The sequence below is a fragment of the Piliocolobus tephrosceles genome, chromosome 15, assembly GCF_002776525.5.
Source record: "Piliocolobus tephrosceles isolate RC106 chromosome 15, ASM277652v3, whole genome shotgun sequence".
NCBI classification, from domain to species: Eukaryota; Metazoa; Chordata; class Mammalia; order Primates; family Cercopithecidae; genus Piliocolobus; species Piliocolobus tephrosceles.
In genome coordinates this window covers 11,549,160-11,573,118 of record NC_045448.1, presented here as the reverse complement: position 1 = coordinate 11,573,118, position 23,959 = coordinate 11,549,160, and the positions used below count along the sequence as shown (strand labels likewise).

Sequence of the window (23,959 nt, the reverse complement as noted above, 5' to 3'; positions counted from 1 at the left end):
CAAACGTCTACTGACAGCCCTGAGTTCTCCTGTGAAAATCAGAGTGGCATATCCATTGTCCACTTGACGTCTCTCTTCTTGGATGTCTAATCATTCTTTCAAACCTACACATCCAAAGAAAACTTGATTTTCTCCCCAAATTCAGCTCCTCTTAGTTTTCCCCTTACAGTGGTCTGCAAGGCCCTTCACAATGAGGCTCCTGCTACCTCCACTACCTAAGCTCTAGCCATGCCGGCCCCTCATCTCCTCACCCCCTGCCCCCAGCTCTGTCACTGCAGGAGAGGGGTGGACCCCTCGCTTCATTCTCTGGGAAATGGTGCCTTTCCATCGCTCCACTTTCCTCTCTCCCCTGCTCCTTTTCTATTTGCAGACCTTATTACCACTTGACATGTTACTGGTTTCTATGTCCCTCATGTAGAATACAAGCACCTTGAGGATAGGGATTTCATTGTTTTGTTCACTGCTTTAGTCACTAATCTTAAGTACTCAGGACTGTCTTAGCATGCCAAAAGTATCTGAAAAGCGGACATTCTAGAGTCTTCACCATGCTGGAAGTTTACTTCTCACTCACACAAAGTCCCTTTTAGTACTTGGCAGGCTGCCTTCCACAGAGTGACTCAGGGACCCAGGTTCCTTCCTCAGAGACCTTTGCTTCCAGTTGATGGACAGAGACAGAGAATGTGACAAAGATACGCCTGCTTTTTAAATACCTTGGCCCAGATGTGATTCAGGTCACTGCTGCTCACGTTCCCATTGGCGAGATGGAGTGACATGACCCCACCTAACATGGGAGTGGGGGCTGGAAAATACAGCCCCTGCTAGGCAGCTGCTTTTCAGCCACTACTCTACAATATGCAAGGAAAGCAGAACTCTTCAGAGGGCAAGCAGCCATCTCTCCCACATCTCCTGAGGTTCAGGGTCTCCAAACTCCCTGGCCCTGCCCCCCACATATACAGGAAGCCCCACCCCAATGAGCATTTCCACCAGGATATAATACATCAGGAATTCAGCAACTGAACACGTCACTCCTTTGTATTATTATTCTATTGTTACATTAATGACAAAGAACAGAAGGCAGAAGAGAAACATAATTTACTTAGTCCTGTGTCCCACTGTCTCACAAGCTCCCACTCTTGTGTGTCCAGTCAGTCTCAGCTTCCTGGTGTCCTGGCCAATCTTGCCATTCAGCCAAGAGATGGTGTCTTTGGCAGGAACCTCAGTTTACATAAATGCTCCATTCCACACCACAGCATAATTGGGTCCTTGCAGATATCTCTGAATTGAAAGAGCAAGCTCTGCCTGGTGAGAGGAGCAGGGTCTGGTTTGCATTTGTTCCTGGTCAAAACAGGAAGTGCCTACCCCATTTTTCACAATGTTAGCTTTTTTTACAAAGCAAATGCTCTGTGGGTGCACACAATGATTCAACACTGAGGAATACATGGAGGCTGCTCCAAGTCATTTTCATGGCTCTGTGGCCCCTCACCATCATCAGCTCAGCCAGGATGGATATTGTTGCCTCTCTCTGAGTATTGTCTTGCGGTCTGGCTCGTGCAGAAGGCACACAACGTGGCTGTCACTCTGATGCCTCCCCACTTCACCTCCATTGTCCAGTGGCCGCCCACAGGACTGTCGCTCGTGGTGCATGCAGGGCTCAACTGCTGGAAACAGTGAGACAGAGCCTGATGACTCTCATCGTTCTGGATTTGGAGACCTGAATCCTAGTTCTGTCTTTTACTAGTTAGAGGACCTTAGACAAAAGTCTCTGAATTTCAATTTTCCCCTCAGCAAAATGAAGTGATGATTTGGAAATAGCAATGATAATAAAGCAGTTGTGTCTTACCTGGCAGTTTCCAAAGCGCAGAGAGCTTTGTATGGGTCTGCTTGAAACAGACCACAGGGAAGGTGAGGCTGATGCTGGGCCTTGAGAGGTACATGGGGCTTCCACTGGGGAGAGGAAGGTGACCGCGGAGTCTCACCCCAGTAATCCCAGCACTTTGGGAGGCTGAGACAGGTGGATCATGAGGTCAGGAGTTCGAGACCAGCCTCGCCAATATGGTGAAACCCCCATCTCTACTAAAAACACAATTAGCTGGGCACGGTGGTGTGCGTGTGTACTCCCAGCTATTCGGGAGGCTGAGACAGGAGAATCACTTGAACCTGGGAGGCGGAGGTTGCAGTGAGCCAAGATCATGCCATTGCACTACAGCCTCGGTGACAGAGCAAGACTCCATCTCAAAGGAAAAAAAAAAAAAAAAAAAGAATGTGCTGTCAGCCAGATGAGATGTTCGAAGGTGCGTTACTGTAAAGGCCGTCTACTGTTGTGCCAGTTGAGAGAAGTCCCTAGCTTTAATGAACATAAGAACAAGTATATCAACCAGCTATGAATGCCCCAAAAAATCATGTGTTATCCATAAGCATAGTGAGAAACTACCAGGCACTCAAAGGACATCCTCAATTTTAATGTTTGCCCTTTTAAAGCTCACACTTTCATACGTTGTACATGGACACCCTAGACTACCCCCGGGTCTGAAATTCACCTTTACACATCAGCCAGTGGCTTCACACTGTGGTGGAATGATGCTGACGGCCAGGTGCTGCTACTGCTGCTGTGGAAAGAAAAAGCCAGGCCTCCTCTGAGCCAAAGTCAAATCAAGGTCAAAGTCTTCCTCCTCCAGGGGACGTCAAGGGCATCTCCGAAATCCCCAGGGGGTGGCGCTTTCTGATCAGCCTGGTGTCTCAGGGGTGGAAAGGTGGGTGCATAAGTCCACCCCTGCCCCATCCCACTCATCTGGTGGTGTCATGCTAAGATCCCGTGCCCTATCTTTTCTCCAGGCACTTCATGAATCAGTTCAGACCTTAGGCTTTTGAGACTGCTTGGCTACCTCACACCCTGGCCCCGTTCCTGCAACAGGAGGTGCCTGTGGGAATAAGAGGTACCCAGACCAGTGTCCCTGATCCCCAAGAACCTCCAGGGTTCAAGCAATTCTCCTGCCTCAGCCTCCCAAGTAGCTGGGATTACAGGCACATGGCACCACGCCTGGCAATTTTTGTATTTTTGGTAGAGACAAGGTTTCACCATGTTGGCCAGGCTGGTCTCGAACTCCCGATCTCAAGTGATCTACCCACCTCAGCCTCCCAAAGTGCTGGGATTACATGCGTGAACCACTGTGTCCAGCCAATTAGCACTATAGTTTTACATGTACTTAAACGCATTTCGGTTTTATAATGCTATAAGAGCTACTGTTTAATGTTTGTACATATTTAAATAAAGTTATAAAAAAATTTAGTTCAACACTAACATTTTAAATATGCCTACACTATTTAAATTTGAGGAGAAATATTGTATAATATTTGTCCACTTAACATATATTCACTAATCCTAAGAAATTCATCTATTCGGATTACCGTAAGCGGATTTGTGTGGAAGGTCCGAAGGAAAAACTTCACTGTGCAAGAAGTCATCGTTATGGTCATCCTCTGCGTACCGCATGAAGGAAGAACACAAACGTTTGTTCAGAATGAAGTCTCTTTCAATAAAATAGAGGTTAACCGCCTCACTCAACCAACAAGCACTGTTTATTTTTTAGGATCTCCCTGAAATGTGAATCAATAAGACACAGAACAAAAGCAAACTTGATGGGTGGGAGGAGCGGGAAATATGGAGTTCCCAAATGAATGTGTTACTTGAAAATATAAACCATTTCTTCTTAGCTTGGCTCTGTCAACCATCTCGGAAAAGGATGTTTTTACAATCAGAGCAGAAATATGACTGGCGGCTCCTACATTTACATTTCTTTGTTGCAAAATGAATGTAACTTGTTCAGATTCCAACAGGGAGAAAGCAGCAGAAGTGGTGGTTACTTTCCAAAGTGAAACTTAAAACCACAATCTCCGGTGCACAAAAGGCAGAATGAGTCACAGGAAGAGGCCACTTGCTTGCAAAACTCATTAAAAGCAATGCAGGGCTGAATGGACTTCCTGCACCAATGAAAAGATCACTGGCATCAGGACAGGCACCTCCAGGCTCCAACAATTTGTGGGAGGAAGGGAGCCATTAGCAATCTGGGCACAGCCCAGGCCTGCTCCTTCACATGCACACCCCCTCCAAACCCCACCACACACACACACACACACACACACACACACACACACACACGCTCCAGGCTGCAAGGCCTGGAATCCCGTCCCAGCCTGGGCCGGCCCACATCCCTGGGAAGGTGTCTCAGGCTGGAAGCAGTGTAGCAAAGGATCACAACGACACCTTGTGACTCAAGCGAGCTCCTGTACTGAGCTTCCAAGCTCCTTCTCAGGAGTGGCCAGCGGAAGATCTTTCCAGGGGCTTCCCTCCTGCGGCAGATCTGTCTGAGCTCTGGGCAGTGAGTGTTGCTCTCGCCAGGCCAAATTGAAGTCAGATGTGAGCTGAGCAATACGGAAGAGGCTACCTGGTAACAGGATGCAGGGCCTCCACTGCATCATCTAAACCCTGCTTCTCCAACTTGTACGTGAGGCAGGATCCCCGGAAGGACTTCTTAAAACAGATAACCCGGCCCCACACCCACCCACGGTGAGATTCAGCAGGTCTAGGGTAAAGGCCCAAGCATTTGCATTTCTAACAAGCTCCCTAGTGCTGGAACTGCAGACTACACTCTGAGAACCGCAGATCTAAATGGTTTTTAGACCTGAACAAACACAACCAGACGGCACCCTTTCCAGCCAATAAGTGTTGTTCACCTTGGGCTGTGCCAACTGCAGTCACGTTGATACCAAAACAGTCCCCTTGAGGAACTCCCCCCTCTGCCTCTGGTCTCCAAGGCCAGCACTACCCGGGAAGGGGCCTTTGTCAAAGTGGAGACTTTAAAAAAAAGGCTGTGCTGCCAAACCAAAAGCGATTGTGCCCCCCGGTGGCCATTTGGGCCCATTGACTTCCAGGGTCAGGTTCTGTCTGCTCATGTTCTGGTTTCCCTCAGGTCCCAAGCTCCCTGCCTGGCTTGCAATGGAAGTGACACTGGTCACCACCTTTGATGCAGCAGGGGTTTGAAAAAGGGGTTGGAAGCAGAAAGGCAGAAGGCATTTTCACCACCTTCTCTTAGTTTAAGGCAGAGATGGGGCACAGCACTGGTCTGAAGACAAAATATAAAATACGAAGGGGAGTGGTCAAAAATGAGCCAGGTGTGGCGGCATGTGCCTGTGGTCCTAGCTACTTGAAGGCAGAGCCGGGGGATTGCCTGAGCCCAGGAATTCGACGTTACAGTGAGCTATGATCGCACCACTGCACTCCAGTCTGGGCGACAGAGCAAGACTCTGTCTCCCAAAAATAATAATAATAAAATAGTCTTTAAGTAATAAAGAGCAGAGGCAGACAAATGTGAGCGGAGACGGGACAAATCTCTCCTGAAGCAGTGGATTAGGCCGCACCAAGTTTCCATTGTAGGAGCCAGTTTTTTGGTTTTGTTATGTTTTTGAGACGGAGTTTCACTCTTGTTGCCCAGGCTGGAATGCAGTGGTGCGATCTCAGCTCACTGCAACCTCCGCCTCCCAAGTTCAAATGATTCTCCTGCCTCAGCCTCCTGAGTAGCTGGGATCACCGGCACGTGCCACCACGCCCGGTTAATTTTTGTGTTTTTTTTAGTAGAGACGGGGTTTCACCATGTTGGCCAGTCTGGTCTCGAACTCCTGGGCCTCAGATGATCCACCTGCCTCAGCCTCCCAAAGTGCTGGGATTACAGGCACGAGCCACTGTGCCCAGCCTTATAGGAGCCGGTTTTTTCATTTTTTAAGATGGGGACAACTTAACTTTCCTCCAGGACAGTTCCCCCGTTCTAGGGCTGTAGTAGGGCCACGTGCATTCCCTTTTCCTGGAAAGGGCACTCTGGGGTCCAATGCTGATGGTCAATGGCCCCATCGTCAACCTTCCTCGGCTTCTGATGCAAGCGTGCTGATGTGTCAGTGTTCGAGAACCAAGCTGTAAAGCCTTTTTAACATTCAGGCGATCACAGCTGAGACACTGGGGAAATCCAAGCCCCCGAGCTCATTTCCCTCGCACACGTGACAGCTGCCTGCAGAGTTCCGCCAGCACGTGGGCATCGACAGGCCGAAGACAATCATCTAGATGAATTTTTATTTTAAAAGAGCCCACACACTGAAGTCTGAGTTAGAACAAATCCGTGACAGTGTTCAACAAAATGAGAAGGTGTTGTTTCTTACGATGCAAAAGCATTAATCCTACAGGCACCTAGAGATGAACCGTTTGGATTTGGGCTTCGTTAGGAATTCAGCCTAGTATCTTGACCAGCTGTGTTGCATTTAGGAGGCCAATACTTTTCCATTTATTCTGAAAACGCTTAGGCTGATGCAGGTAAATCAATAGGAAGTCTCCGGCCACGTCCACATGTAAAATCAATAGGAATTATGACAGTTTTCAGCTTCTATGATTGCACTAGTCAAGGATTTTGATTCATTCAAAATGAAAAATGAATCTGGGGTTCACCACAGAGAAGAGTCGAAAAAATGAGGACAGCAGATGTGAGGCTGGGGAACCCCCACGGGCTAAACACGGTTCTAGGTCAGGCCCTGGGAGGCACTTCATGAAATTCACTTGATTGAAACCTCCCTCCTCCTGAATATCCCACCAGGCCAGGGAGGGATCCCGGGTACGGCCTGCTCCTCTCTTTTTTCATCTCTCCCGTCCCTCCCAAGTGCATAGAGAAGGTTGGTCTTTTATCCATTTAAATCTAAAACATCAGGAAAAACATGTATTCCGAATAGTGAACAATTCATAGCCTGAAGATTTTGTTTTAGAATATGCTTGATAACACACCCCAGAAAAATCAACAACTGAGTAACTTACCAAAAACTATTTAAAATTCACACACCTGATTTTCAGAGAAGTCTTTCATCGGTCTCATTTATTGCAATATTTTCTAGCTTTGCATCCAGTACAACACAATGAAGTATCACAGTGATTTTTATCGTTGCACCAGCATATACAAATACAGATCAAATGTAAATAAAATGTGCTTACAGTGGTAATCCAAACATAAAACTGCAAAGGGAATTCTCTTTGAAAGTGTAGTTATTTTTCTCCAATGTACCAGGTATACATTTTTCTCTGTGCCAGGTATACATATTTTTCTTCATCACATGTGACAAACATCTGATGACTTGCACTAAGTGGGATTCATTTCCATAGGGCAACTTTGAAATGTGTGGTCCAAATACAGCATTCCAGCCCATGACCTCAGCATCACCGGGTTATAGTCATGGACACAAAGATAAACCAACTTGCATATGCGTGAGTGCAGCCCATATAGACGTCTCACTTTCAGAAGCCAGAAGGCAGGTGTTAATATGCCAGCCTTGCCAGGGCTCACATTGAACTTGACACAGATCTGAGAGTGTGACTTTCTGGAAGGCATGCTCTGTTTCATGGTGCAGTGATGTGGAAGTTTAAGGTACATCAAAATTCGGGGTCCAAAATTGCATGTTCTGAAAACTCCGCCTACAGAGTGTGCTGGGGCAGAGGGTTGCCCGACTGCAAACTGCATGGGGGATACGTCCCCCCATTCTCACAGCCAAAGTTCCTCCCAGGTGCAAAGGAGAAACGGTGAACCTTCGCAGGCCCATGAGCTTATACTTAGTTGAGAGCAGTTAAAATTCACTCAAATACCCTCACTGCATAAAGAATGAATATAGCCTCTTTAGGTTACTAGTGAACAGGCGCAGAGAAGTTAGTTAAGGCAGGCCAATTTTTTTTTTTTTTTGACATGGATTCTCACGCTGTCACCCAGGCTGGAGTGCAGTAGCGCGATCTCGGCTCACTGCAACCTCAGGCAGGAGTATTTTTAATTATTTTTAATATCTCCAAAAGGAATCTGCACATGCACATCCGTGTTTCTACAGAAATCTGCAATCGATGGCAGATCTATGTTTGCCTTTGTGTGTCCACACGAACCATCTGGCAAAGGCATCCAATGCTAACAGGGCCCACCAACTACATCGGAGGCAACAATTCTGTGGATTTTCTTTCACAGAAAGAGTAAAATTTCATTCAACTGTTCCATTTTTTGCCTCCTGTGATTCAAACAAGGAAATTTAAATAGGAAAATGTTTCAATCGTTGGAGTAAAACACTCTTTAAAAAAATAATGCTTCGAAAAGTAAAGCAAAATCTTTTACCAAAATAATTCTTTCACTTTTCAAACTGTTCTGTCCACAAGCCAGTGTAATAAACAAGTAAAAGAATCACATTCTGTCAGCTTAAAGAATGCCACTCAGATTATTACTTTTTCACTTGCCCTTAACTTGAGTGGAAAAAGCTAAGGAAAATAAATGACTCATAAATCCCAAAAGAAGATCAGTCTATGAGAAAGAGAGACTAAGGCCCTTTGGATAGTCTAACATATACGTCTTTTTAATATATTAATGACAGTGGTATAGAAAGAATATGACTAAAATGCCTATCACAGTAACCTAATCAGAGTAAAACAATAAATAATATCTAAAAGAATACAGTTTAACTTCTTGAAACTATTTTCTTAAAACTAACCAGTTTCTTTGGAGAGCTCTCAATAGAAGTCAATTATCGTTATCATTTGGCATAAGTGCGCTCAAGTCCACACAGTCAGCACCACCCCGCTGGACGGAAGGAAGCTGGCAGTGTCGAACTCACTCAAAACACTGCCTTAGTAATATTGACTATCTTTTTAATCTAAGGCATTGCAAAGTTACCATGAGCTAGATGAAGCGCATTCGAAATAAAATATCTGCCATAGATACATTAAGGCATAAATATTCCAGCCTTGAGCCCCAAAAACTGGGGGAAATATGCCAATTAAATAGACTATCTTTAACAAAAGGAATTAAAGAAAAACTTACCACCTAAAAATGAGACTAGTCAGCAAATACTGTAAGGGGCCCATCCACGAGGCCAAGTCTGAGGCCAGGCCTAGACCCAGTGACGTCTGAATTTCTATCAGAGACCTCAGATCCAGGTCACATGAGCCTTCACAGCCCTCCCCACTGTATTCAGAAGGTGGTGACAGTAACATTGCTATAATGGAAATGCACCCCCTACTTTGCCAAAAACCGCGCATATCTGGCATTCCTCGATTGACCCTGTCCTAGGCAGGGACAGCCCTCAGACAGCCACCTTCCGCCTAGGTTTCACAGCCCCAAACTGCACGTGAACCAATAGCTACTTGCTGGGGCAGGCCGGAAAGGCTGCATCGTAACTGGCATTAAGCCACAACTGTGGAATGCTTTTCACGGTACAAACGCGCCCAACTCCTCGCCTAGAAAGTGCGCCCTTCCTACTTGCTTAGAAATGTCAGCCTCAGGGTGGGGCAGAGGAGAAATGCTTCTCAATTCTCTCTGCTGTCAGGCCAATGACGACGCGCCAGGCTCCCAGGTGGAGCTGTGCACTCCCAGGAGATTTATCCTTTAATGGGTGACAACCAGGCTCTGCACCGCTGGCAAGAGGCTGCTTGGGACATTTTACGCTGAGGCAGAATGAATGTCCTGGTTTTCAAAAGGTGGCAGTGGCTCTCTCCAAAAGGTGAAGTTACTGAAGGTATCCGAACAGGGAAAGTCTGAAGAATGGCTTCTTTTCAGCAATGGGAAAACGTGGTCGACTACTTCACAGAGTCTCACATACCTGGAAGGAAAGGGACATTGTCACTGCCACTGAGTGACACCAGCTCTGCACCCAGGGGCTGCATGTAGAAGTCAAGAGAGATCTACAACCTCAAGGAGCAGATGGCCTACTTATTGACATGACTGAAGCCATTCTAGAATAATTTGTTATCGATTAATTGAAAATGAGAGATAAAAATGAAGAGTATACAAAGGAGGCATCAGAGAAGGTTCTGGGGAAGAGGTGGGTGGGACCCGACTTCACCTGAAGGACAGGAAAAGGGGAGACAGCCAAGCAAAAGACGGCAGGAGGAAGTCAGCATGGCCAAGGGATAGCATCTGCTGCGGGGGTCACATATGGGACATCGGGGGAAGAATCACAGACCAGGCACATCTTTGGAGCACCAGACAGAGACTGCTTCATTGCATAGTGAAAAGGAGCTGGGTCCTGGGGTTAAAGAGACATTAATTTGACGTTCAGCTCTGCCATTTACTAGCTGCGTGATCTTGGGCAAATGGCATAATCTATCTAAGCCAATTTCCTCCACTGTAAAGGAAGGAAAATAAAAACTAGACCACAGTTTTAAGGTTAATTAAATAAAATCACATATGCAACATTAAAATAATGTCTACTGGGTGCTCAAATGTATCTAAGCGACAAATTATGAACACGTCTTAGAGAAAAAAGCCCCGGTTGGCATGACGGTCAAGAGACCTGGGCTCTCCTGGTTGCTGTAACTTTGGACAATTCTCTTGCCCTCTCGGCACCCTTCATCTTTATAGTGTGTGGAGGTGAATTAGAGCAGGGCCTCCCAGTGCTGCCTACAACGTTCTCTTGCTTCTCTTTTTATTTGCATGCCCAAAAATATGCTGCATGTTCGTTTCTGTGGCTTACACTATGAAAAGAAAGTTGCTATATTGAATATGCATGTTCAGACCTCCAGGCACCTCCAAACTGAGATTCTGGCACACCCAGTCCTCTGCCAGCCATCCCCAGATTCCTCCCTGACAGTCACCGATCCCTGCCTAGTTCCAAATTGCTAAGAACCTAAATCGCATGTTCTGAAGTATAAAATAATGTATGAAATGAGGCTGAGTGTGTATATTTAATAAAGGACCTCCAAAGGACTTTTGAGAAACAGCGTGCTTGCACAAAATGGAAAAATGATGTCTCCTAATATAAAACTAAGAGTTACGTCTTTCCTGGGGATTCAAACAAACAGACAGATTTTTAAAATACCTCCGGCTTTAAGGCTTATTTGTCTGAGGTTTGTGGCTGCGGCAGGAGGGCCCCTCCCCGCAGGCTTGACTGCCAGGCTGCGGCGGGCACTGGAACCAAACCCACTCTCACGCTCCCTGAGCGGCCAGGCCGAGTTTCATCTGCGCGCCTCCCCCAGACCGACCTCCACGCACAGGGCTCCTCCGGAGCAGGCAGAGCTTATGCACAGACACTCACAAACGAAAGGGAGAAAGAACTGAGCTCCTCCCTCTGTGTGGCCCCACCCATCTGAAGACATTTCAGATGACTGTCCCAGTGCTGAACGACAAGCACTTAGTTGGCTCAGAAATAGCTATACCAAGTTCAGTGCCAGAGAAATGTAAGCCCCCTGGGGGAGGCGATTTACTCTCTCACAGGAACAACCCCACCTCCAGTCCAGGTGTAAAACCACAACATCCCCTGGCAATGAGTCAAGTCTGCAGAGCTCCACCCCAGGCCAAGCCGTGGGCGAGGTGTGCATTTTAACCCTAGAGCCTCCGTCAGTGCAATGACCTCAGAGGCCACCTAGCCAAACCCTCTCAGATGCTGGAGTCCCTTTTTCATGCACCTCATGGCAAGACCTGCCACTTTCCCATTCCTGGACAGTGTCTCACTGGTTGAAAGTTCTTTTTGATCCTGATACGTTTGGCTGTGTCCCCACCCAAATCTCATCTGAAATTCCCACGTGTTGTGGGAGGGACTCAGTGGAAGTTAACTGAATCATGGAGGCAGGTCTTTCCCATGCTGTTCCCGTGATAGTGAGTAAGTCGCATGAGATCTGATGGTTTTATAAGGGGGCGTTTCCCTGCACGAGCTCTCTTTCTGCCTGCTGCCATCCATGTAAGACATGACTTGATCCTCCTTGCCTTTGACCATGATGGTGAGGCCTCCCCATTTTTTTTTTTTTTTTTTAGATGGAGTCTCACTCTGTCACCCAGGCTGGAGGGCAGCAGTGCGATCTTGGCTCACTGCAACCTCCGCCTCCCGGGTTCAAGTGATTCTCCTGCCTTCGCCTCCCATGTAGCTGGGATTACAGGTGCAAGCTGCCATGTCCAGCTAATATATATATATATATTTTTTTTGTATTTCTAGTAGAGACGGGGTTTCACCGTGTTGGTCACGGTGGTCTTGAGCTCCTGACCTCAGGTGATCCACCCGCCTCAGTCTCCCAAAGTGCTGGGAATACAGGTGTGAGCCACCGCGCCCAGCCTACATCCTTTCTCCTGTATAAATTACCCAGCCTTGGGTCCGTGTCTTTATTAGCAGCCTGAAAACAGACTAACACAGATCCTAAACAGAAACCCACTAGGTCCTCTCCAGCCTGGGGAATGAGGGGGGAGCAAGAACGAGACATTGTCACAGTCAGCCACTTAGAATAAAAGAGGCAGCAGAAACTGCAAGGAAGGGTTAAAAAAGGAATCAAGTTCCTCCTGTTTTTCTGCCAATCAGGAAGCAGCCTGACACTGACTCGCCTTCTACAGGAGGGAACAGGGCCTTGGCTCCACCCTCCCCTCCCTGCACAACCCTTGAGGACTGCTTGGGTACTGGCATGACTGTAGGGTTAGAGGAGTCTTGTGGGGCAGCCCCAGGACTCCTGTTAGTCTAGAACTGTCCTACTGACACTCAATTAGAATCCAACTGGTGTAAGGACCATCTTGAAAGTAAAAATCTGCCCGTGAGGGAACTTAGCTCTCTATCTATCTAAAATCACAGGAGCTACATGGAGAAAACCAATCCATAGTAATCTCCTAGAACCAAATTCCCCCAGTCTAACTCCTCCAGATAAAGAGGACCCCCTTGGGCTCTCTGGGGTCACTAAGGCCAGAGGCCTTTTTTTTTTTTGGAGATGGAGTCTAGCTCTGTTGCCCAGGCTGGAGTGCAATGGCACGATCTCGGCTCACAGCAACCTCCGCCTCCTGGGTTCAAGCGATTCTCCTGCCTCAGCCTCCTGAGTAGCTGGGATTACAGGCATGCACCACCACACCCAGCTAATTTTTCTATTTGTAGTAGAGACAGGGTTTCTCCATGTTGGTGAGGCTGGTCTCGAACTCCCAATCTCAGGTGATCTGCCCGCCTCGGCCTCCCAAAGTACTGGGATTACAGGCATGAGCCACTGCACCTGGCCTGCCAGAGACTCTTTTTGAGGTCTGCACAGACAAGACCAGAAGAGGTGTAGTCTCTGAAATGAACAAGGCAGGAAGACAAGGGTCTGCCTGGGCTGATGTCACCCAGTGGGCCCACCTCCCAACAACATGGAAGGAGGAAATGCTCTCCATTCTAAGAAGTTAGGAACCCAATGGGGACAGGATAAAGTCAAGAGTGATTCTAAGTACACAAGCATGCCACATTAGAAAGAGCAATCCCGTGTAGCCCACTGACTCAGGAAAACTGGGCTTTGACCAAAAATATGAGGGGAATTCTTAACAATTACACAGCAATGTCTCTGGTAGGAAACATTTGGTATGTGAAGAGATATACAGTTCCTCATCTTTAAATATAGCTTCACATATTTCAGTTTGGTTACATTTCTCATTCACATTCTAGGCTTTCAAACCTAACTTGGCAAATCTAAACTACTAGTTTTCAAATTCATTCAATTCCATTCTGTAGCAGAATTTAACCACGAGTTTAAATTTTAGACCCACAGGGGATCTGATTCAATTCCAGCTGTCTAAAAATTATGTTTTGGACAAAATATGAGGAGTTGAAATACATTTCTTCATTATAAGAATTAGAGATTAACATGCAGGCAGCAAAGGGGAAGAGGTACACCACGAACTGGGAAGCGCCATTTTAAGATAGTGGTACTGATATAATAATCACATAAAACATGTACAATACTCACGATGAGATGTTGGTCTTCGCATGCTCCTGTACCAGCTCTCCTTTAGGGTTGACGGTAAATATTCTATTCAAAGACACTCCTACTTGCTTGTATGAATACACATCCTATATGTGGTAAAGGTGATTTAAAGTGTTCATTAGAAAAAAAGAGTTCATTGTAAAAACAAGTCCATGGTATTTCTGATTTGATGAAATATCAAATTTTCATTAACCAGAGCTCTACCTCAAAGTGGTGCAGTGAAAGAATATCCTTTGATGGGAAACTGTTCAATTAGTTTTGCTCTCTGGGCCTCAACTCCCTCATCCGTTCAAGGACTGAGTTAAAGAAAAGACAACCTATCACGTCGTGCAATTCTAACATTCCTTCAGGTTATTCTCTGACCCATATTCCTACTTCATGAAAATCTCCCATAACTTTCAAAAGTAGGACTTTCCAATGGAGCAGTTAGTACCCAACTACATTCTCTAGAATACTTAGCTAGTAAATTTGGGCATATGTGCAAAATCTCAAAGCGCTTCTTTCATGATATGAGACAACACTAGATGTGAGATGCTGAATTCACCATCATGGTTAGGACTACTTTTGCGGTTCCCTTCTGGTAGAAAGAACCTAATCCGATTACATGTTCTCGCTTTACTGCTTTAATGAATAATTTGGAATTTGGAGTTTTAAGTCCCACATCTCAAGCTTTGACCCACCTGCCAACTTTCAAAGAACCCTGGAGGCCATAAGACAATTTGTAATCCCCTTCCCTTTAGATGTAGGCAAGTGGCTCTTCACCAGGCTACTGCTTCTAGGATGAGAATCTGACTCTACATAGAGTTCTAGGATAGGGCTTTCAGATGACAGCAACCAGAAAAGGCAGTCATTTCAAGGGTTTTTCTATACCCAATCTACTACTTACAGCCGGTCGGTTTCCAAAAGCAGCATAAAAGGGTTCTGTATTGGGGAAAAACAGGTTTTTGATGTCTGTCAAACACTGGACTTTAAACTTTTCTGGCTTCTTTTCAATCACTTCTCTGTTAAACAAATGAATAATAGATTAGCATGAGAGGCTAAGCTTCCTTTAGCATCAAAATGTTTTTAGCTGACAAAGCTGCCACAACACTAAGAAAACTCAAATCTTCAAAAGTGTAGTGTGTGTCAGGCAGTTAAGACATCCCAGAAAAGCACGAGATGGAAAGTAAACCCATACTTTCAAGTCTTTCTACAAAGAAAACACCAAGGATGAGCCATTTCACCAAGAGTTCTCCTGGTCACCCAGGAAACAAAGAATGACAGAGCATAAAAACAAAAAGGAACATCTCTAAATTAATTCGATGAGGCTAGCATAACCTTAAAAACAAAACCTAAAAAAGAAAAGTATGGGCAAAGTGTGGACCAATCTCATTTGGAATATAAGTGCAAAAATTCTAAAATATGTATATACATATACGTGTGTGTGTGTGTGTGTGTGTGTGTGTGTGTATGCATAAATTGTAGCAATGTATAAAAGCTGGGTTTATTCCAGGAATGAAATAGCAATTTAATATTTAAAATCAATATAATATAACACATTATCAGGTTAAAAGAGAAAAACCTGATCATCTCAACAGATACAAAAAGGGTATTTGATACCAGTTACCTCCCAACTTCAAATTCATTTTTAAAAATATTTAAATTTAAAAAGAGGATTTGATACAATTTAACATCTAATCCAGATGAGAACTCCAACTAGGAATGGAATGGAATACTAAAAAACCTAGGGTGAACATCTTATTAACAGTGAAATAATGATGGTCTGTATCACTGTGGCAATTCACTGCTGTACTGCCTGCCCTATCAAATGCAATAACGTAAGAAAAATAAATAAAAGCTATATATATTAGAGCGAATTAGGGGGAAAAATTGTCATCACAAAAAACAAATATGCACATTAAAAAGCTGAACCTACATATGAAATACCAGAATTAAAAAGACTCTAATAAGGTTAGCAAGTCAATGTACAAAAAAAAATCAATGTACAAAAATTAATCGCATTTTCATGCATCGGAAACAAGTAGAAAAGGTAATTGTGTAAATGGTATCTTAAATTAAATTTTAAAATATAAAATGTCTAGAAATAAACCTAACAGAAGATGTGCCAGACCTTTATGGCTAAAATTATAAAACCTTACTGAAATATATTAGGAAAGATAAACAAATGAAGAAATAGACTATACTCTTGGATTGGAAGATCCAGTATAATTTTGAGATATTAAGTCTTCCTAAATCGCTCTACAGATTCGCTGCAATTTCAGTCAAACTCATAACAGAGTCTTGGGTGTTTTGATGCAATTGGAGTCTAGAAGCTACGAAAACGAGCAGAAAGCCAGGCCTAGCACTTCCGATGCTGGGAAGGTGAGGAGCTTCTGCAGCTGTGGGAGATGGGACACTATGGCCTTGGCCAATTCGTCCAGGCCTTTGCCAGTGGAACAAAACAGAAAGCCCCAAAACAGAACCACACATTCACAGATACTTGCTTTATGACCACAATGGCATCTCGGAGCAGCAAGGACAGGGCAGTCTTTTTAGCACGTGGTGCTGGGACAAACGAATACCCATGTAGGAAAAAAAAATTAAATTGCACCCCCACTTCATTCTACCTAAATAAATCCATTCTTAGTGGATTATAGACCCAAATGCGAAAGCAACACCTTCAGATAAAATACAGGACTGTCTTCATGCCCACAGGTCAGAGAAGACTTTGGTAATACACAAAAAGCACAACTACAGAGGAAACAATACGCTCAATGACATAAAACTAAGTTTATTTTCATCAAAAGCTATGAACTGGGAAAAGATACCCACAGCACTCCTGACAAAGGCCAAGTGATCGCCATCCTGTGCCGAGGGCTTGTTTCTGCCCACTGCACCGCACACATGTCCACCCACTACATTCCCCTCCTGCATCCTAATTCAAAACCTAGCGGTAGAATCAGAACTGCACCCAGTTAAAGAGTTGTGCTAAGGAAGGTCATTTGTGTGCCCATCAATGATAGACTGGATAAAGAAAATGTGGCACATATACACCACGGAATACTATGCAGCCATAAAAAAGAATGAGCTCATGTCCTTTGCAGGGACGTGGATGAAGCTGGAAGCCATCATTCTCAGCAAACAAACACAGGAACAGAAAACCAAACACTGCGTGTTCTCACTCGTAAGTGCGAGTTGAACAATGAAAACACATGGACATGGGGAGGGGAATATCACATACCAGGGCCTGTCAGGGGGTGAGGGGGCAAGGGGAGGGAGAGCATTAGGACAAATACTTAATACATGTGGGGCTTAAAACCTGGATGACAGGTTGATGGGTGCAGCAAACCACCATGGCACACGTATACCTAGGTAACAAACCTGCACGTTCTGCACACGTGTATCCCAGAACTTAGGGTAAAATTTAAAAAAAAAAAAAAAAAAAAAGGAAGGTCATTTGCATCAGGGCAGACTTGGCTAGCAATTCTAGAGAACTCCACGGGACAGCTAGCACATGGAATGGCTGTGGCTTGATGGCAGCCCTGGGAAGGACCAGGCTGGTGGCCATTTGCCACAGGAGCACTTTGGCCTTCCAAGAGGACATACCAACTATGTGATTTAGGGTTCTTAAAATAATTCCTTCCAGGGAAAAAGCAATATACCTTGGACAATGATATTTAAATAAGGAAATGAGAAAAGGATCACTTTAAATGTATAGATAGCGTTAGGATGTCAGAGTAACAATGTCAACTTTTTGCTTGGCCTAGCAAAGCCTTACTACTTAACACAGGCTGATGAATGGCTTGTTGCAAATTGTCAGCATAGCTTAGGGACACAATTGCATTAAAATATCAGGATTTCTATGGAGATCAATGCTGTTACGATAGCTCTGAGGACTTGAAATACACTAGGTTGTGCCTGACTTTTCTCCCCTAGAACGTGCTTGTCTCAATTTGAGATCCTTTACTACAGGAAAAAAGCTACTGCTTACACAAAACAACGCCTTGATGGAAAAGGTACCTACAGAGCTAAAGGAAAATACACAAGAATCAACACGGCATTGGGGGCCCCTTTAGATTCTTCCATTGTTTGCATGATTACCAGCAGCAAACAGTTCATCTGGTCTTCAAATTCAGGCAGAATCACACCAATGACATTCATAAAGATCTATGATACTTATAATCAGCCTTCAGCAGGGCCCAATGTCCCATGGTTGACCACAATAGATTTTGCTTTGAGAGGTGTCTAGTAAATTGCCCTGGGCCTCCAACTACAGGGACATTCAGTGTTTTCTTCCTCCAACTACAGGGACATCCAGTGTTTTCTTCCCCCAACTACAGGGACATCCAGTGTTTTCTTCCTCCAATTCCATGGGGCCAGAGTTAGTCTAGCTTAGCTACCTTGATATGGCCCAGTAGATGAAGGGAGGAAGGCAATCAGAAATTGGCTAGTGGTCTGTTAGAGAACCCTTAAAACAAGCAGTGTTCCCAGAACTCTAAGACAGAAAATAACAAGTATGATGGGTGGCAAAAGCCAGGTGGATGATGGTGGTTGGGTAGACGGGCCACTTAAGGATCCCTAAGGAGATGAGATAGAGGCTCATTGTCCAAGGGACATTAAGATTCAGCCAGGCTACTCAAGAAGAGATGGAGCAGGAGAGTGACCCAGAAAGAGGGGAACAGCATGTGCAAAGGCTCCAAGCAGAGACAATTGTGTGGGAGACACAGACTGAAATGTAGAGACGAGAGAAACGCGCCTGGAGAGGAGGGGAGGCGGGGGCCATGAGGAGCCACCAGGCGCCAAGCTCCTGAGTCTGGACTTGGCCTGAAAGCCGTGAGGAGCCAATGCAGGTGTGGACCTGTGTTTGGAATGATTTTCCTGGTGCCGGCTATGGAGCATGGATATTGGTTGGAGAAGACCAGTGAGGAAGCTATTCTTACAAAAATTGCAGTTAGGAAGAGAGAGGGTCCGAACAGGCCCACAGATGTAGGTGTAGGGAGCAGGCCTGGTACCTGTGCAGGGCAGAGAAGAGGCTGCTGGGACTCAGCAGCAGGGGCCCCTGGGGCAGCACCGTGCCCCTCTCGTTGACCCAGTGCAGGTAGCCCCGCGTCATGTCCGCCATCCCGATGGCACGGGCAGAGCAGTAGAGAAATTTATATCCGTTCCTGAAAGACATAAAACGTTCATATTTCATGGCATCAGAAAATGGAAACTTTTTGCATTCACAAATCCTGATCCAGATCTGTTCTGAAGAATGGCACTGTTTCAAGTTCCCCCACATACAAAAGTCCATATTCTACAAAATCTTGCTTGCAATTGAGAAATAAGCTTAAATACATTTCACTGTAATTCACTAAGCACTTCTGCGTTCCCCACTTTGTTTAATCCTCAGAAGAACAAGGCTGGATGAGTATTTTCCCCTGGTTTTACTACTATGGAAACTGAGGTTCAGACGGATGAAACTGGTTCACCTGCCTGCGCCTGAGCCCTTCATACTCCCCCTGGTCCCAGCTCTTGGCTACAGCCCCTGCGACAAGTCCACAGCCACCTGCCAATTCACACACTTTGCTCCAGCATTTGCTTTATTAGCCCCTACACACACCCCATTAAATTCCTCCTCTCTTTTGGGTAACTCACATCAGCACATAAATATTCTGCAATCTCTCATTTCATCCTAAAAAAAAGCCAAGCCAGAACAACCACACACACACACACACACACACACACGCCAAAACGTCCTTAGTCTCTCTTTGGCTAAGATACCATTTCTCTGTTCCCTTTTGTAGTAAAATTCTTCCAAAAAGCTGAGTATACGCATTGAGTCCACTTCTTCACCTTCCTTCCTCTCCTCACTCCCAGCAGACTCTCATTCTCTCATTCCCTTCCTTGCTGTCCCTGCACAGGTCACCTTGATGCCCATCTTGCCAAACTCAGGTATCAACTCTCAATTCTTGTAGGAATGGACTCCCCAGTAGTCTCTGCCTCGGGGGTTCGTTCCTTCTCCCGGAGCACCTGAGTCACTCAGCCCCCAGGACTCCACAGTGTCCGGGTGTTCTCCTCTTCAGCAGCCACCCCTTCCCAGACACGGCGGCTCGACTGCTCCCATCTGCACTGCCAGTCTCAAAACGTACAAGCGCCCAAGGTCTCAGGCCTCATCTCTCCATACCCCCTACCCTCCCTAGAGGATCTGGGGATCTCACCCACTTCCACAGCTCCAAATGCCATGTCTAGACTGAAGCAACATAACTATTCTATGAATGCAACTTTGTTGCATTAGCAGGACTCCATCTCACATTTTTTTTTTTTTTTTTGAGCGAGAGCCTTGCTCTGTCCCCCAGACAGAGCAAGAGAGCAGTGGCACAATCTTGGCTCACTGCAACCTCTGCCTCCCAGGTTCAAGCAATTCTCCTGTCCCAAGTAGCTGGGATTACAGGCATGCACCACCATGCCCGGCTAATCTTTGTATTTTTTGTAGGGAGCGAGTTTCACCATGTTGGCCAGGGTGGTCCCGAACTCCTGACCTCAGGTGATCCACCTGTCTTGGCCTCCCAAAATGCTGGGATTACAGGCATGAGCCACTGAGCCCGGCCCCATTTCACTTTTTTTTAACCATCAAAAATTTAGTGTCTAGAATGAAATGTGCTCTAAGCATAAAAACTTGGTATCAAGTTTCAAAGTCTATTATTAAAAAAAGAAGGTATGATATATTTCATTAATCATTTTCATATTGATTATATGTCTAAGTGATATCATTTTGAATATGCTGGATTAAGTAAAATATATTATCTAAAAATTTTTAAACACTATCTATACACTGATACCTCCCAAATGCATGGACCCCGTCCAGACCCCTCTCCCAAGCTGCAGCTACTATGAACTCCACATTACACCCACTGTGCAGTACAGGCTCACTGTGGACCCCACAGAACTCATCATACTCCAAAATGGGTACCTCCAAAACCTCACACACCACAGCGGTTCCTCCCCAACTCACCCCGAGACTCCTCGGGAGCCCGTGTTGCAAGTAGCAAGTGGCATTCTCCTAACCCAGGTGTGACATCAAACCCTCAGGGGCCCCACTGGTGTCTACTTGCCCTCAGCCCCCGTGCCATACAATCAGCAGATCCTCCCTGCTCCACCGCCGACAGCCACCCAAACCGCCCCTCAGCACCACCCAGTGCTCCCACCACGTCCACACTGCACGGCCTCCTGGCCTCCGTTGCTGACAATCTTGAATGACCACCCTGCTGCTATCCCGACTCCACGTGGTGCTCTAAGAAAACGTAAAGCACAGCCCACTCACACTCAGAACCCTCCTGAGGCTGCACCTCTCGCAGACATCGTCCAAACCCTTCACTGTGGCCTGTAAGACCAAGACCCGGCCCCCACCTTTCTCTCCAACCCCAACCCCATCTGCGAGGACTTCCAACTCCTCATTCCTGGCAAACCACACAGGTGTTCCCACCCTTCCTCCAACTCGCCACGCTCATCTGTGCTGGCACTTGCCCACGCCATTCCTCCTGCCTGGAACACCTTTCCCCCAGTCTGCAGGGGCTGCTCACACCCTCACCTCATCTAGGTCTCTGCTGGATCTCGCCTCTTCAGAGGGCCCTTCCCTTGACCTCCCCTACACGATGAAACACACCCCCCCACACTCCTCACCCAGGCACTGGCCCTCGCTCTGCCTTCCCTCTCCTCCTAGCACTGATCACTAACACGACGTTACAGTATCTCTGTAACTGTATCTCTCATTCATCCATAAACTCCATGAGGACAGGGACTTTGTCCCATTTTTTGCTACAACCCCAGTACCAAAAACAGTGCTTGACTTGTAGCAGACACTTAGTGAATATTTGCTGAATGAGTGAATAAACGACCCGCTTCCTATCCAACGTATTGCTCTACCATAAATATTTTATAATGGCCAATGGACTTGTTTCAAAAACTGCTCAATAATATGTCCTTTAAAACTAAGAAACAGGAAAGTTTTAAGACAAAAAGAATCTAGACATAACAGCTTATCTGGAATACAGGGATGCATCTGAAAATCAGTCTTTTTAATTTCTTTCTCTCTCTCTCTCTCTTTTGAGACAGAGTCTCGCTCTGTCACCAGGCTGGAGTACAGTGGCATGATCTCAGCTCACTGCTACCCCCGCCTCCCGGATTCAAGCGATTCTCCTGTCTCAGCCTCCTGAGTAGCTAGGACTACAGGCATGCAACACCACACCTGGCTAATTTTTTGTATTTTTAGTAGAGACGGGGTTTCACCATATCGGCCAGGATGGTATCAATCTCTTGACCTCGTGATCCGCCCGCCTTGGCCTCCCAAAGTGCTGGGACTACAAGCGTGAGCCTCCGCACCCGGCCAATCTTATTAATTTCTAAATATCTTTGTATTTTAGCCATCTAATTAATACAACCTTTAAAAAGAAATCACTATTTCCATGTATAGCTCTTCACATCAAAGTCCTAAAAGCTGCCACCTGCAGAGACCTAAGATGCTAATCTACACAAAACTGGATTGTCAAATATATTTCACAGTTGGGCCATGCCACTGAGTAACTGTCAGCGTGCCAGCATTCTTGCCTGACTAAACTTAGCTGGAAGGCCAGCTCGAGAGTGACCTAATGGGGAAAACGCTTGCTGGTGGAAGAGCCTTCCCTCCCGCCTTCAACAAAAGCTGCCTGCAATGCCAACAAGCGCTCCCATCAAATGCTCAGGCAGCACTAAGTCTCCACGGTGCCTCTCACAGGGAAAACCCCTCATTCAGGAGGGCAACCAGTGGCAGGACATGCCCCACAGGCCAGCCCAGTTGAAGTCCCTGCTCAACCCGTAGGCTCCTTCCACGGTCCCTTCAATGCACACTCAGTCACTGGGCGCTCCTGTGCCAGGCCACACGTGGGGTCTGGGGTGCCCACAGGGCATGGCACAGCCCTGCCCTACAGGAGCAGAGAGTGCTTGGGGAAAATCAACAATTACCCAGCAGGACAGGTGGCATCCAGGGATAGGAAGTGCCAGTGGATAAGGGTGCGATACACACACACATCACTCCTGTTCCTCTAGCATTCTCAGCAACTGGAGAACCAGAATGGGGGGAAAAAAAAAAAAAAGAGGGATCCATGCCCAGGCTTGGTGCAAACAGTTTTCTCCTCTGCCCTAATCTCTGCATCCCTCTTAAGACACCGACTCAGGGAGATTTAAACAGTTTGGAAAGATCACCTTTGGGAGCATTTTGCAAGATAAGCTTCTAGACTGGACTTTCTCAACACTGACATCTGAGACGGGAGGAGTGTCTGTTGGGGAGCCAGGCCCCCACAGTGCCGCGTCATTGGATATGCAGCACCACCCTGGGTCCACCCACTAAGGGTCAACAGCATGCCCCAGTTATGTCCATCAGAAGCATCCCCGGACACGGCCATATGTCCATCAGTTGAGAGCCACTGCTGCAGAGAAAAATGACTCTGTGGCCCCATCTGCCATCCTAAGGGGAGAGAGGGTCACCAGCCACCTTGAGAAAGGAAGGCTCAGCACCACTCAGGCTTGGTGAGTCACCTCCCAGGCACTCTGCAACCTGGTTTCTGCCTACTCTCCTGCTTCATCTTTTACCCACCCCACCGTCTGCACCAGAGCCACGTTTCAGTGAGCCCACCCAGCACCTGCTCATCTCCCAGCCTCCCCTCTCGCTCCTACTTCCACCTGTGGTGAGCTTTCCTCTCCTTTGAAACCCTGCTCCTCCAGGGAGACTCAGCGGAGTGCCACCTTCTCACAGGGCCCTCCTCTGACACCTCTGGTCAATCAAAATTAACTTCTCCTTGACATATGTCCAACAAAAACCAGCATCTTCCTCGCTCGATCTGCCCCTCACTGCCTCATTACAGGGAGCCCTAAGTGTCTCCTCCCACAGTACCACAAGCTTCTTGAAGGGAGAGACTGCTCAGCACCCCCGACGGCACTTAGGACAGCTCCTGGTGCAACCAGAGTCCAGTGGAACCCTGTGAGTTTGGGCTGAGGTTTGGCTTGGAAAAGCAAAACACACCCTCGTGCAATCCACACAGCCAGGAGCAGAGCATTCCCAGGTTAGCAGTGACCTCAGGGGTCATCTAGCCTAACCTCCTCATTTTACAGAAGAGGAAACCAAAGCTCAGAGTAGGTACTCGGTCCCAGGGCCCAGTGTGAGCTAATGGCTGCCGCTTCTGGGATCCCGGCCCAACTCCCAATCAGACCTTCTAT

The 23,959-nt window shown here is 46.4% G+C and overlaps 1 protein-coding gene across 4 annotated transcripts in view; it reads right to left on the bottom strand.

Annotated features, from left to right (window-relative positions):
- Positions 1–6,876: 6,876 nt before the first annotated feature.
- LPIN1 (lipin 1) overlaps positions 6,877–23,959 on the bottom strand; it is an 80,100-nt gene continuing 63,017 nt past the window's right edge. For all 4 annotated transcript variants that reach the window (XM_023199319.1, XM_023199335.1, XM_023199329.2 and 1 more), the window contains 4 exons: positions 18,742–18,894; positions 14,637–14,751; positions 13,733–13,836; positions 6,877–9,651 (listed from right to left, as the gene is read on the bottom strand). In XM_023199319.1, the coding sequence (XP_023055087.1) occupies positions 9,492–9,651; positions 13,733–13,836; positions 14,637–14,751; positions 18,742–18,894 (532 nt within the window). In that variant the 3' untranslated portion in view covers positions 6,877–9,491. The remainder of the gene's footprint in view (positions 9,652–13,732; positions 13,837–14,636; positions 14,752–18,741; positions 18,895–23,959) is intronic.